At 39.5% G+C, this 15,114-nt stretch overlaps 1 protein-coding gene across 8 annotated transcripts in view; it reads right to left on the bottom strand.

The window, feature by feature from the left end:
• gek (serine/threonine-protein kinase gek) overlaps nt 1–15,114 on the bottom strand; it is a 736,940-nt gene that overhangs the window by 15,600 nt on the left and 706,226 nt on the right. For all 8 annotated transcript variants that reach the window (XM_067151353.2, XM_067151356.2, XM_067151355.2 and 5 more), the window contains one exon: nt 4,770–4,942. In XM_067151353.2, coding sequence (XP_067007454.2) covers nt 4,770–4,942 — 173 coding nt within the window. The remainder of the gene's footprint in view (nt 1–4,769; nt 4,943–15,114) is intronic.

Below are 15,114 nucleotides of genomic sequence, written 5' to 3'. Positions count from 1 at the left end.
CGATTACCACGTGTAGCAAGCCTATATAAGCATGTACGCGTGTGCGGCAAGTCATTCTGATTCGAACTCTAATGCTGTTTCTGATTGTGTTTCTGTCTCTGATTCTGTGTGTTTTCTCACTCGGACCGGCGCGCGGGAGCTACTTTGCGCATAGTCCTAGGCAATGTTGTATTGTTCTTGAGTATCGTTTTCGGAGTGAGCACGCTATATGTTGCTGATGCTAATGAGTTTCTGGCGGCTGTTAGGTCAAAGACGCTACTTAAGTGTTTATTTGTAACTCCAACTCTGTATAATAAGTTGGACTACAATTCTTCTACGAGATTATGTACAGTGGATGTGGTGATGCGTACAGAATCGAGATTCGGTAGTGGATGTGTGTTTGAGCACAGAGCTGATTGTTGGTCGAGGAAATCGTCGGCCGAGTATCCACTTTCAGTTGCAGAAACCTGAGGCGTTACACCAATCTGTGCGGCACTCGAGAAGAACTCAAGACGTCGATGAAGTGTGTAAATAAGGTTAGGGATGCTCTTCGTAAAGAAGGTTGCATCCGTACGTAGAGAAAGTCGTCGTACTTTTCTCTACCAGAATACGATTTTTGTTCTATAACAGTAATGAGTGTAGTGGGACTCTTACCTGGAGGTATGTTAAGAAATGTATATATAGTATCAACAATTTTATTGATGGTTTGTAGTGTGTATATTTGCCTTTGTAAATGACAAACGAGTAGGTCTCGTGAAGTAATGATTTGGTTGTTGTTAGTAGTGTGTATATTGCCTTTGTAAACGACAAACGAGTAGGTCTCGTGAAGTAATGATTTGGTTGTTGTTAGTGGTGTGTATATTTGCTTTTGTAAACGACAAGCGAGTAGGTCTCGTGAAGTAATGATTTGGTTGTTGTTAGTGGTGTGTATATTTGCTTTTGTAAACGACAAGCGAGTAGGTCTCGTGAGGTAATGATTAATGTTGGTCGTAGTTGTTTGTACGTTGCCTTTGCGGACGGCAATCAGGAGGGGGTCTCTTTAAGTGATGATTATTGTGGTATTTATTATATTTTTGTTTATTATTTTGGGAGTAAAGTTCTGGTATCAAACTTGCAGTAAATCCTTTTATCAGTGGAGTGAGGATGAACCTGGCATGCTACCTTCATCTAATTTCAGGGGTAAACAGGTAAGGTTACAAAGCAAGTCTGGAGCCTCGTCAGCCTGATGACCGTCGCCTTGAGAGAGAGAGTGGCTCGTTGCTCTACACCATTAAATATTCCTGCAATTGTTTTGCAGGTGGCGCCCATTGTCTTGGTATTTATACTTATTTCACTCCGTTCATTAATTATATATATTTTTATTATTTATTGGTAGTCTTCAAATAGTTACAAAGGCGACGGGTAACCATCCGACCGAGCCATGACGTAGGAAGGCGACGGGTAACCAGATTGTACTACCAGAACGAAGGAGTGGATGATGTTCCAGATGTCTAACCCGTGACCGAACCGAAGACCCATCTACATCCAATGGGAATGGAACAGCTGGACCAGGGACAACCATGAGCGAGCTAAGTCATTCATAACATTTCATTGCATAATTTTTGGTTTGCTTACACATGTACCTTAGGTATGTGCTGATGGCAATTGTAGACCGATAATATAGCAATGCAAGTGATGATTACCAACAAAGTGTAAGATAATTAAGTTCGAAGTTACGATTTAATAATATAGCAATAGTTTATGCTATATCGACCTGAACATTTGAAAGAAGCGTGAGGTTTGTAGAGAAATATGAAACAGCTGATTGAAATGACATACTGGGAGATTATAGAGATTTCATTGAAGTAATGCATGAAGTTGACGTCACGTATGGTTGTGCGCGGTGTAGAAAGAAACATGGAATTACGCATTTGTTTGGTTCATAGAAAGGGCATTGAACTTCGTATGTAAGTTATGAGAATCTGCGACTTGTAAATTTTATTAAGAATCTGTGTGGTATTTTATCGTAGTCGTCAAGTTGGGAAACGCGATATATTTTTATGGAGGCTACGGTGTTTATATAAGATTGATGTTGTTATGAGAATATGAATATGGTAATTAGATGGAAGTTTCGAGTTATGTATAGTGATTTGAGAAGGTTTTACGCGATGCAGGACCTTCGTGTACCTGCAATTCAAGTTATACCACACTACAAGTGAATTATATGATTTATTTGCGTAAGAGTGCCCACACCGCGAGAGCTACATATGCCAAGGTACGAACTGGATTTATTAGTATAAATGTATGCTCGTGACGTAATTCTATTTCAGAGTAGATGACTTGTTATGAACATTAGAATTATACGACTTTGAATAGCTGTAGTTAACCAGAAGCATTATTATACCGATATATATGAGATTTTGTTTTCCAAACCTCGCAACTTAGCGCTTCCATGTTAATTGCAAGAAAGTAAAGTAGCTTGCATTGTGGTTGAATGTTATTGAAAGATAACTAATAAAAGGGACATTGAACCTATTAGGGCATGTGTGAGACAGCTAAAGATTACGCTGAAGTTAGATAGATAGCTAGATTGGTTAATATTCTCCGTTTTTGAACATACATTTCTTTAACGAACTTCAGCTAGGGAAAGGCTAGAATAGGAGCCGTATTTAACTGGCACTAGGAAAGAATGCCTTAGTTCGTAAGGAGTTTCAATGCACAACGAGATCGTTGCAACAAAATCATGTCTTCGGATTTTTTTTAAAACCTAACTTAATATATTCAGTTCTATTTTCGATTTCCTATAATTCACTCAGAACTACTTAAATGTATTCCAATTAATTCACATTTAATTTATTAATCTATTTGTGATGCATTGCGGCTGGATATGGTATCCAAGTGAGACTGTTTAAATAAGACTAAAGAAAGTGAACTTTCGGAACGAGTTAATTCTGTCGATGGTATACTTACATTGCAAATGCGAGGTGGACCTTAGATGTGTCCAGTGATCTGTTGTAAATGAGCAAATAGTGAACTTCAACTTCACAAAGGAACTGATCATTTTAAATAATTTAAATATTGAATATTATTTCATTTTATTATACGAGCCAGCGCTGACTCATTTTCATTACGTATTTTCAGTTAATTTGAATAATGCGTTGCATAATTTGGAAATTAGTAATTTAATATTCTATTAATAAATATTTTGTTATTTTTCTCATTGCTGGTGTCATGAGTTCTTTAATTACTGTCTAGATTGTAAGTTAACTACTAGCTAAGTTAGGTACCGTATAATTAAGTGTTTATTTAACAATGGCAAGTTTCTCTCGAGGTCAAACTCTAATTAGGTTGTCGGCGATGATTATCATTATATCGTGAGTAACGATAGGTGTCACCCGTGAGTTGGAATTCTCTTGGACTCACGTAAAGCGAATTCTACAATAGGATTACATGTCCTATTTGCCATAAGTAAACCCTGAGGTATCCGCTGAGCGACTCCATTTCGTCAAACTAGGCTGCCCAACGACGAATTAGAAATTGGAGGTATCGGGCAAAGAATGTTTAACCTGGAGCGGTTGCAACATGGAATACCTATTTTGAACTCTTCTTAAATTTCATTTATCATTTTATAATTATTCAAATTAGTTCCTATTTTAGTGTGCTTTTAACTGTAAAAATGATTCCTTTTAGTATCATTGTAAGTGCTTAATGAAGAAGAAAATGCAGTTTATTGCTATACACAGTTACTATTATATTGTACAGGTACATCATCTATTTACCATACTGTATTTTGCACATTTGCTCATTAAATATTTCTTGAACCTGATATTTTATCGTTATCAGAATGCTGAACAGCTTATTAAGTGAAATGAACTTAACAATGAAGCGTGGTTCCTGTTTCAATATGACATCGCGAAACACCACCTCTCTTGCAGTCCGAGACAGAAGTGCACCGTGTGTTGACACTACTTTGAAGCGATTCGCTGTGCTGTATCGAATGTTTTGAAACAGCCAGCAGTGTCATTTTGCCCATCTCTACTGTCTCGGTGATTTCAATCCACTAAAAAACTTCGAAGCTGACTTGCTTGCTTTCTAATTCTGCATAATGCTGAAGTCCCATGCGAAGTTCTTCCAACAATTGCATCCTACTAACTCCTCTCTCCACCTTATCCAGCAATTCCAGCTTTTGGTTAAGCATCAATACATTCCTTTAATGCTTTATCCATCTTGTTGCAGTTCCATATACACTGATAAAACGAACTGCACGCACCAAGTCTACTGTTGGTATACTGACAATACACTTCAGTTAATTGAACTGTTGACTACTGAATGGCGTGAGCACGTCTATTAACAATAGGCACAATAAACACCATCGAACACTGCAGCAGCAGAGTTACTCAGAATTCACAATAGCTTTTCCTTTTCCGAGCAGAATTGCTGTCGTTTTGGAAATGCCAATTGAATGCCGCATAAGTAGGAAAATTGGCAAATATTTCATGAACCTGATATTTTATCGTTATCAGAGCGCTGAACAGCTTATTAAATGAACTGAACTTAACCATGAAGCGTGGTTCCTGTTTCAATATGACATCGCGAAACACCGCCTCTCTCGCAGTCCGAGACAGAGGGCCTTTCGGGGTTACTCATTCAAATGTCTTCGTGTGCGTATTTTAATGCCCAGGCACCTGAGTCAATCCAAAATGTGCAAGAATATCATCATTTAAAAATCCTTTATTTTAGTATTCCAAGTTCAATTTATTTTATAAAAAATGAGATGCTGTTTTACATCTCAAAATCTTATTAAAGCTCACCTTGCATACTTCATGAAGTGATGGTACACTGCCTAAACTTAAAGAAGTATGGTGATGAAGAAGAGGTCCAGAAGAATCTCCATCTCCAGGAGGTCCATCAGGAGATCTAGGAAGGGAAGGAGGTGTTACAGCAGGTCGTGGTGGGGCTGCAGCACGGCGAGATGATGTTGAACCTAAAAGGAGACAAAATATTTCATAACTTCCCCAAACAACAACATCAACAACAACAACAACAACAACAACAATAATTTAACAAACCGTCAATTGCTACTAATTTTAAGACACCAGAGTGCCAGAATATAGTGATGAAGATGAGTTCCTCAACTTGCTGTCTCTCTCTATAGCCATTAAGCGCATGCCAGAGCATTGTGGTCATACAGGGCGTTTCAAAATGAATATCGGGGTTTTACGGCTCTGTAGTGCTTACTACATTGAACTTACATATGTAAATAATACATTAAGTGAAAGAGCAACACAAACAGTTTGTCCTACAAGTGTTCAATGTGAGCACCATTTGTCACATGCCACATATAAAGTCGATAGCCGAGTTCGTCCCACACCTTGCTCCGTGTGTCTGGAGTAATTGTTGCAACAGCTGTTTCAATCCTGTTTCTTAAATTGTTTAGGTCAGCTGGCAGCAGAGGTACAAACACACAATCCTTGACAAATCCCCAAAGGTAAAAACTAAAAACTGCATGGCATCAGATTGGGTGAACGTGGAGGTCATGCGAAACGAGCTTTGTCATCCGGCCCTTTGTGGCCAATCCAGCGGTCGGTTACAACGTCGTTTAATCAATCACGTACTGAGTTATGCCAATGAGGCGTCGCACTATCTTGCTGCCAAATAAAGTTCTCTGGTTCCGCTTCTTGTAATTGAGGAAAGAGTCATTGTTCAAGCACATCAAGATAAGAAACACCAGTTACAGTTGCTTGAGCGTAAAAGAAAGGCCCATGAACTTTCTGCCGGGATATGGCACAAAAAACATTCAATTTAGGGGAGTCACACTACAACTGTACCATCTCACTTGCCAACTTAGGTGAAACGTCGATTCATCACTGAACACAACATGATCCAGAAAATCTTCATCATCATGCAGCAACATATCCTTTGCAAAGTTGGCACATAAACTGTTGTCTGTATGATTTAGAGCTTGTACCAACTGTTAACAACATCACATCACTGGAACTGCTAATTCAAAACTAGCCCTCCGAACTGATTTCTTGGGGCTACGCAAGAAGGACTCTCCTACTCCTTCAACATGTGCTTCCTTTATTGGTCGTCCAGTACCCTTCCCTTTGCAAAGACAGCCGGTGTCTTCAAACTTATGATACCATCTATGGATGTTATTATCACTTGGAGGATTACAATGGAACTTGATATAGGATGCACATTGCACTGTAAATACAAATTCAGTCCTTGCAAACTGTAAAACATAAAAAGCTTTCTGTTCCCCAGTCACCATCTTTGCTACTTTGTTACTAGTGCTACTAGCTACTAGATACAGGAACCAGTGCATCCGCACAGGTACGAACACTTCTAGAACAAACTGTTCGAGTTGCTCTTTTGTTTGATGTATTATTTATAATTGTAAGTTATATGTAATGGGGGCCGAAGGGGTTGCATGTGGTCCTGTGGGTTCACTTCTTGCTGGTGGAAGTGTACTAATAAAGCACAGGAAATGCCATTTATTCCTACCAAGTCCGATACATGCATGTCCATGCCGCGGCCCTCGGGTACATTGCATGTACACGGCTAAGTCATGTCACGGCGAAAAAGCGAGTTCCCGATGCTTCAAAATGGGGACCCACCAGCTAAGGGAGACAACCCATTCTGTAAAAAACTCTCGTTATGAAATATGAAGAAGAAATAGCCGGCCTGACCTTTTTACGACGACCTTGTAAACGTGTATAGGACTTTAGAATTGGTTCGCGGAATGTTTCAACTCTTTACCAAGCTGGAAACCTAAGAAAGTTGCTCAATCAGCTGGATGAGTATCGACTAGATATTACTGCTATTCAAGAAGTGAGATGGACTGGTGAAGGAGTGATATACAGAAAAAAATCACATGGTATTCTATAGCTGCCTCATGAAGGATCACATGCTTGGTACTGGTTTTATTGTCAATAAGCAGATAAAACATCTTATCGTGGATTTTTGGGCAAAATCGCATAGATTATGCAGACTTCGAATTAAAGGGAAGTTCTTCAATTACAGTCTTATCTGTGCACATGCTCCAACTGAAGAGAAGAGCGATGAAGATAAAGATTCATTTTACGATGAATTTATAATGAGTACCCAAGAGCAGACTGTAAAATAATCTTCAGGGATTTGAATGCAAAGATAGGAAAGGAAGACTAATACAGACCTTGTACTGGAAAATACACCTTGCATGATATTTCTAATGATAATGGAATCAGGCTTATACATTTTTCATCCTCGAGAAATATGGTAGTGGGAAGTACAACTTTTAACCCCTCAGCATCGCAGCCGTTTAAAGAGTAGCCCGATATTCACGAAATTTGGAATTCATTATGGTAGAACTATGTACATGAAGATAATTACATAATTGTTTCACATTTCCTTAGTAATTCAGTTCCGTGTGATAGAGTTCGAAGCACTCTTCGAGACAGAAACCCAAGGCACACTCCTGGCAGCAGTACACCGATGTCTTCTTTCCACCATGTTTTGAACACGTGATACAACGTCTCTGAGGTTTGGATTCCTCACTCTTGGGTGCTAATTTCCTGATAAAACGTATTTCCTGCAACCTTGGAACTGTATTATCTGATGCGCGCCGGCCTTGAATATTTCGTTTCCCGCCCGAGAAGCGTATTTTGTATTATGTAAACAAACCTTCCATCAGCTGAAACTGATAAGATAACTGCTCAATGTTTGTCCCTGTGACTTGTCTGAATATTATTGGAGAATCTAGGAATCATAATTCACTTTGACCTGTATGCGTATCTATAGTCTCCTACACGAAATTTCCAAGTACTGGTTCCTCCTCATCGTCACTCTCATTTACCACTGCATCGGCCACAGCCACATCATCTATTTCATTATCACTACTGCTAATACTGCCACTACTACTTCCGACTAAACTTTCATTTGAATTATACAATATTTCAAGCACGTTACTCTCAGCAGGAGCTAGCCATTGAGCGCGGTGCATCACACAAGCTGATGAAGCTGCAGCGGGACCGAAAGCAGCAGGACGAAACTGAATGAGGGGAATAACATTTATGACAAATCAAACCAACTCGATACATATTTCAGATTAAAAGGTCGATACATCGTCTTTCAAACGAGGTGCTTCTCGTGTCGTATGACAGAAAGCAGCACTAACTGATGCTTACACAGAGCACTCGTGGAGAGTTACGAAAAGACTACAAGCTGAGAAATGAAGACAAATATAATAAATAAACCGCACTCTTAATACAAAATTAGAGCAAAGAACATCACACGAAAAGACAAACTTCTCAGATCATCATTTCTTTATTTTTTTCTGTGGGAAAGAATGAAGCAAACGGACTATTAAAAAAGCAGGGATTGGTGCTCAGACATAACTGACAAATACTTATCCTTGCAAAAGCAACTACACTTTAACGATTTTCAATTCTTATTTAGAACACTGATAAAACCGAAAATGTCTTCTTGGAAACAAAACAATTTGCATATCCATAACACCAAAACTCTTCGCGCTATAGCCGTAAATGCGAAACTATGTATGGGTCTATACCACGTACAGAGGTCGGCGCTGAGGGGTTAATCACAAGGACATACATAAAATGACATGGAAGTCTCCAGATGGAAGTACTTTTAATCAAATTGACCACCTCCTAATAGATGCAAGACACTTCTCTGACTTGATGGATGTTAGAAGTTATAGGGGGCACAATATTGACTCTGACCACTACCTTGTGGTAGCAACTATTAGAAGCCAAGTATCTAATGCAAGAAAGGTACATGGATCCAATGCAAGAAAGTTCAACAGTGCTCGGCTGAAGGAGCCCGAAACTGCTCTCAGATATGTTAGCTTGCTTAATGAGGCCCTGACCGATTTGCCTAATAGTGAGAGTATTGATGAAATCTGGAAGAATCTTAAAGACACACTATTAAAAACTGCAAATTAAGTTTTAGGAAGGGAAGAGAAAGTCTGGCACAACAATTGGTTTGATGAAGAGTGTGCATGAGCAACAACCTTAAAAAATGAAGCATACAAGAGAATGCAACAGAGGAACCACGTCCGAAAAGCAGTGGAATAGTATAGAACTTCCAGAAGAAAAGAAAGGAAATTCCACAAGAAAAATAAGAAATAATTTTTTTTTGCCATTTGTTTTACGTTGCACCGACACAGATATGTCTTATGGTGATGATGGGACAGGAAAGGCCTAGGAATAGGAAGGAAGCGCCCGTGGCCTTAGTTAAGGTACAGCCCCAGCATTTGCCTGGTGTGAAAATGGGAAACCAAGGAAAACCATCTTCAGGGCTGCAGACATTGGGGTTCGAACCCACTATCTCCCGAATACTGGATACTGTCTGCACTTAAGCGACTGCAGCTATCGAGCTCGGTAGGAAAGAATTAGAAGAAATGGAACGATTGAAAGGGATTAATGATGTGAGAGCTTTCTATCAGAAGTTAAATAAAAGCCATAAGGATTTCAAGCCTAGAACAAGTTTGTGTAGAGATAAAGATGGTATAATACTGGACAGTGAGGAAGCAATACTACAAGATGGGCCCAATATTTTGATGAACCTTACCTCCTGTAAATACAAGAAAATCAGACATAGAAGTACCGATACCTACTACTGAGGAAGTTGAGCTTGGCATTAAGAAGTTAAAGAATAACAAAGCCCCGGGAATGGATTTAATACAATTAGAGCTTGTGAAAAATGCTGGAAAAAATATGTTAAACACTTTCACAAACTAGTGGCCAAGATATGGGTAGCGGAAACAATCCCTGATGAATGGAACATAGGTATCATCTGCTCGATACATAAGACAGGTGACATCATGATGTGTTCTAACTATAGAGGTATCTGCTTAATATCCATTGCTTATAAAATATTTTCCAATATTCTCTTTAGCAGATTGGTGCCTTAAGTGGAAAATGTGGTTGGTGACTATCAATGCGGATTTTGCCAAGGAGATCTACTATTGATCAGATCTTCACAATCCGCCAGATACTTAAAAAATGTAAAGAATTTGGAATTGATACACACCATTTCTTCATTGACTTCAGATCAGCCTATGACAGCATTGATAAAAGTAATCTCTATGTAGCAATGGAAGAGTTTGAGATCCCTAAGAAATTGATCGCCCTTGTGAAAGCTACCATGGAGAATACTCGGAATAAAATTAAGATCCAGAATATGTTATCAAGTGCTGTAACGACCAAGAACGGAGTTAGGCAAGGAGATTCATTACCATGCCTTTTGTTCAATATAGCTTTGGAGAAAGTTGTTAGAAATGCAAGTATCAACACAAGGGGAACCATCTTATATAAATCAGTTCAAAGTTTGGCACATGCAGATGATATTGATTTAATCGCAAGAACACCAAGAGCATTGAAAGAAGCTTTCACAAGCCTCAAAAAAGCAGCAAGAAAGACTACTCTAGCGGATCTACATTCATAGAAATTGGCTCGTATAAGTTTGATGTGCGTAGCTTTACCTAGCTTGGATCAAAAGTTAATTCCAAGAACAATGTTAGTTCTGAAATCCAAAAATGTATACTGTCTGCTAACAAGTGCTATCATGGCCTCAGAAAACATCTGAAGTCTAAGCTGCTGTTCAGGAAAACTTAAGTCCTGATGTATAAAGTTTTAGTAAAGCCTGTATTAACATATGGTGCTGAGACCTGGACACACTCAAAATCTGATGAAAGACAGCTCGGTATATTTGAAAGAAGGATTTTGAGGCAAATTTTTGGGCCAGTGTAAGAAAATGGTGTCAGGAGAAGAAAATATAATCATGAACTGTATAATTTATATAACGAACCAAACATTGTTAACTGTATAAAGATCAGAAGGTTGGAGTGGGCAGTACATGTTGTACCGGGAACACCGCTACGAGAGAAGTTCGAAGTATGTTTGTTGAACTTCGCGCGAGATGGAAGGTAGGCAGCCCGCCGAACGCAGTGACGTACCCAGCGAGTGACGTGGCCGCCGTAAGCCAGCTCTCCGCTACCATATATGGTAATGATCCAGCTCGTCCTCAAAAGTACATTTTGAGCTAATTCATCGCTATTTTGACACTGCCAACTTGAAAGCCTTTACAATGGACATCATATCTTCAGATTTCAAGAAAATCCGCTGAGTATTATAGAAGTTATAAGGGTAGACAGTACCCGAGTTCTAGACACTTCCATGCGAACGTGTATAAAAGGAAGACCACCCGATCTACGAATTCAGTGTCTGTCACTCCGCCGTCTCTGTGACACGGGTGACAAGAGAAGTGTTGTGCATGTCGAACTTCTAGTCGACAATCTGCGAAATACAAGTTCGGTATTTTCTCTAAGTGTTGTATCAAGACTTTATCATATTCTTGAAGTGCCTGAATGGGACTTTACCTTTTTCGTGTGTCGTGATTGGACTTTGATATTTTCTTAAAGTGCCATATAATAACTTTGTTTTTTTTTCCTGAAGCGTCTCATTGGAACTTAGTTTTTTTCACCAAGTGTCGCGATAAGACTATTATTTTCTTAAGGTGACGTACTGGAACATTGTCATCGAAACTTTATTTTCTTCGAGTGTCGTGATGGGACTTTAACATTTCGACACGTTGGAACTTTGTTATTTCTATACATTGGAACTTTGTTTTTTTTTTTGAAGTGCCACATAAGGACTTACTTATTCGACGACGATTGAATTTCTCGCGTGTTGTGTATCGCATTGAACTTACGTTTCGAACTTATTTGAACTTATATTTTTGAATCAATTTCTGGAACATTGAACTTAGGGGACATTAAACATTACGTGAAATATGCAATGCTTTCCAAGTGCTACACAGGGACTTATGTTTTGATTCTTAAAGACTGTGACAATTCGGAATACGCATATCGCATTTCCAGAAAGCCTAGAACTTTCCAGTATTTTGAGTGATCCATAATTTATGAAGTCAGACTTTTTCTTTCAAATATTATTTTCTTTAATGGCTATTCACTTCGCTTATTAATGCAACAGGACAGTTTCCGAGTGCTACTTATTCAGTTCATTGCCAATATGTTTTAAACCTTCAGAACTATGCATTTAGGACTGCAGTAACAGTAATCCTCTAGAACATCCTGACTTACAGTGAGCTTGCCTTATGAACTTGCATTTCTACCAGTACTTGTTCTTCGAGTGATTATTCTAGAACGTTTTTGCAGTAATCATAATTAAAAGGTCATATCTGTTCAGACAGTGCCCTGAATGTGTGGAGTGCCGTACAGGAAATTCAGGTGTGAATTACGTCTCGAATCGAACCCAGGAACGCGTACCAATCTTCGAGACATTCCAGAACGTCGGGACATTCCAGAACGTCGAGACACTTCCAGAACCTCCAGACGTTCCAGAACTCCTCATCCGAGCAGGTGTGGTCCCTGCCCAGTCGATGTCCAGCACCATCCCAGGACTTGGAGGTACCAACCAGCCACGACATTTCCACGCTGCTGTATGAAGGCGATATGAACTTGCTTTTGATGATCAATAAACTCAATTTATCAAAATAATCTCTCAATTTGATGACTATACCTCTCTCTGTACCAGCTCCAATGATAAAGCCACAACCGAGATTAAGAATCATGCTCGTTCATTTAATATCAAGCGCCTTAAAGATATGAACACATTTTTACGGGTACAATGTGCTGCGTGCTAATGACAGAAGGATAAAGAAGATATTTAATGCAGTGCCAGACGGAATCAGGAAAGTTAGCAGACCAAAGTTAAGGTGGGAAGAAGGGGTGAGAGAGGATGTAAAGATAAATGGAATCAAGAATCGGAGGAGCTCTGCACTTAACAGGAAAGAATGGGGAAAACTTCTTCAGAAGGCCAAGGCCCACAAAGCTGTCGCACCAGTGATGATGATCATGTTGTTTTATGTCAGGGCTGGCCACAACGAGGCTCGTGAGCCGCATGCGACTCACGAGTCAGTCTCGTGCGGCTCTTGACACCAACCATAGAGTAAAATTAAATGATATAATTAATGGAATCTAACAACAACTCGCGACCAGCGGCAGTCAGTAGCAGCGATGAGCTGCTTAACGTTATTAGCGCTGTAGGACAGTGGTGAGAGATGGGAGGTGAATATAGTTCCAGGGCATTCCGTTACATAGTGCTTTGAGCGGGAGAGTGTGTCATTGAGTCAGTGTCGTGAGGTGAAGCCAGTTGCGTTAACGTATAGGCAGTAGCGAGTGCCGTTACATTTCTGCGTGCTTTTTCATACTGACTGGGAGGAAGAATTTGGTTTTTTTCTTAGAAAGAAACAGTAAGCCAATGTGTCTTTTGTGTCAAATAACATTGTCAAAGTTCAAGGCCAGTAATCTATAACGCCATCATGACACTAACCACAGAGGTTTCAACAAAGATTTTCCTGTTGGCTCTCAGTCAAGGAAAACCAAACTGAAATCACTAAAGGAAAACTCCATGGTCAAAGTAAGGTTATGTCAGTTTTTACCAAGGAAGCAGATATGACAACAGAAGCTGGCTTCATCTTGGCTTTTAATATTGCACATGCAAAAAAGCCTTACACATAGGGGGAGTTTATTAAGAAGACCATGGCACAAGTTATTTCTGTTAGAACCCGAAAATAAGAAACTGCATTAACTGATCAACGAAATGCCCGCTGCTAGACACACAAAAAGAGGCTAGTTTCTGTTATTCGTGTGGATAATTTTAATAATTTACAAAAAATCTAAGCAAGTGCTCAGCAGTAAGTCTGGCTCTGGACGAGTCTACTGACATCAAAGATAAACCACAACTAGCCATATTTGTGAAGTATGAGTCAAGGGACTTGCAGGTGGTGGAAGAACTTTTAGACGTGGTTACTTTGAAGGATACTACTCGTGGTTGTGACATTAAAGAAGCCCTGGATGATGTTTTACAGAAAAACTCAGTGCCTATCGGTAATATTGTCAGCATTGCTACTGATGGTGCACCATCTATGACGCACAAAACAAGGGCCTATTGGGCTTTTAAATGCTGACACATCAGTTCTTGATTTCCTTCCTGTACATTGTATTATTCACAGAGAACATTTAGCAGCAAAATATTTTCAGTACCCGCATATTATGCAGGTAGTTCTAAAAATTGTGAACTGTATTCGCTCATGTGCCAAAACACGCAGACGGTTCAAATTTTTATAGAAGATATGAACAATGACAAGCTTCCTGATTATGTATACTGGTACTGCTTAGTAAGATGGGTATCTGTAAGCAGTGTTCTTGGCATATATTTTTAATTACTTGATCCAATCAAACAGTTTATGGAAGAAAAATTAAAATCATTTCCTGAACTTAATAACCCCCAGTGGTTGTTAGATTTGGCTTTTCTTACAGATGTGGTCCAGCATTTAAAAACGCTAAACATAACTTTACAAGGAAGTGAAAAACTTACTTCTGATTTGGCCAAGACTGTACTTAGCTTTCATAGCAAATTAAAGCTGTTTGGGAAAGACCATCAGACTAAAATATTTTCTCACTTCAAATGTTTGAAGCCTTCCTGACGTTCAGGTGGAAACTGAAGATTACATGAGTAAAATGTCTGGCCTTGCTAAAGAAATAATTGGCAGATTTAATGATTTGAGATCACTTAAACCTAATTTTAATTCCTGGAAAACCCTTTTGCTGTTGATGTTGTGGGCGATGGCTGTCCTGTTTCATCACCAATAACAAAGGATACAGCAGCTGTAGGGTGGGAGAACTTTTTTTTTTGATAGTTGCTTTACGTCGCACCGGCACAGATAGGTCTTATGGCGACGATGGGAGAGGAAAGGCCTAGGAGTTGGAAGGAAGCGTCCGTGGCCTTAATTAAGGTACAGCCCCAGCATTTGCCTGGTGTGAAAATGGGAAAACATGGAAAACCATCTTCAGGGCTACCGACAGTGGGGCTCGAACCCACGATCTCCCAGATGCAAGCTCACAGCCACGTGCCTCTACGCGCACGGCCAACTCGCCTGGTGCTACTAGAACTGCAAGAGGACGAAGGACTAAACGGACTCAAACGAAGTGGCGTTTCTACCATAGAATTTTGGAAGAATATTCCAGAAGGAAAATATCCACTAACAAAAGAGTGTGCCAAGAGACTTATCTCAATCTTTGGGACTACTTACGTGTGTGAATCACTGTACTCAACGCTTAAATTTATT

This window comes from Anabrus simplex, chromosome 7, assembly GCF_040414725.1.
Source record: "Anabrus simplex isolate iqAnaSimp1 chromosome 7, ASM4041472v1, whole genome shotgun sequence".
In the NCBI taxonomy this organism is placed as follows: Eukaryota; Metazoa; Arthropoda; class Insecta; order Orthoptera; family Tettigoniidae; genus Anabrus; species Anabrus simplex.
Note: the sequence above shows the minus strand (reverse complement) of the source record. Positions and strands in the feature narration are given on the sequence as shown.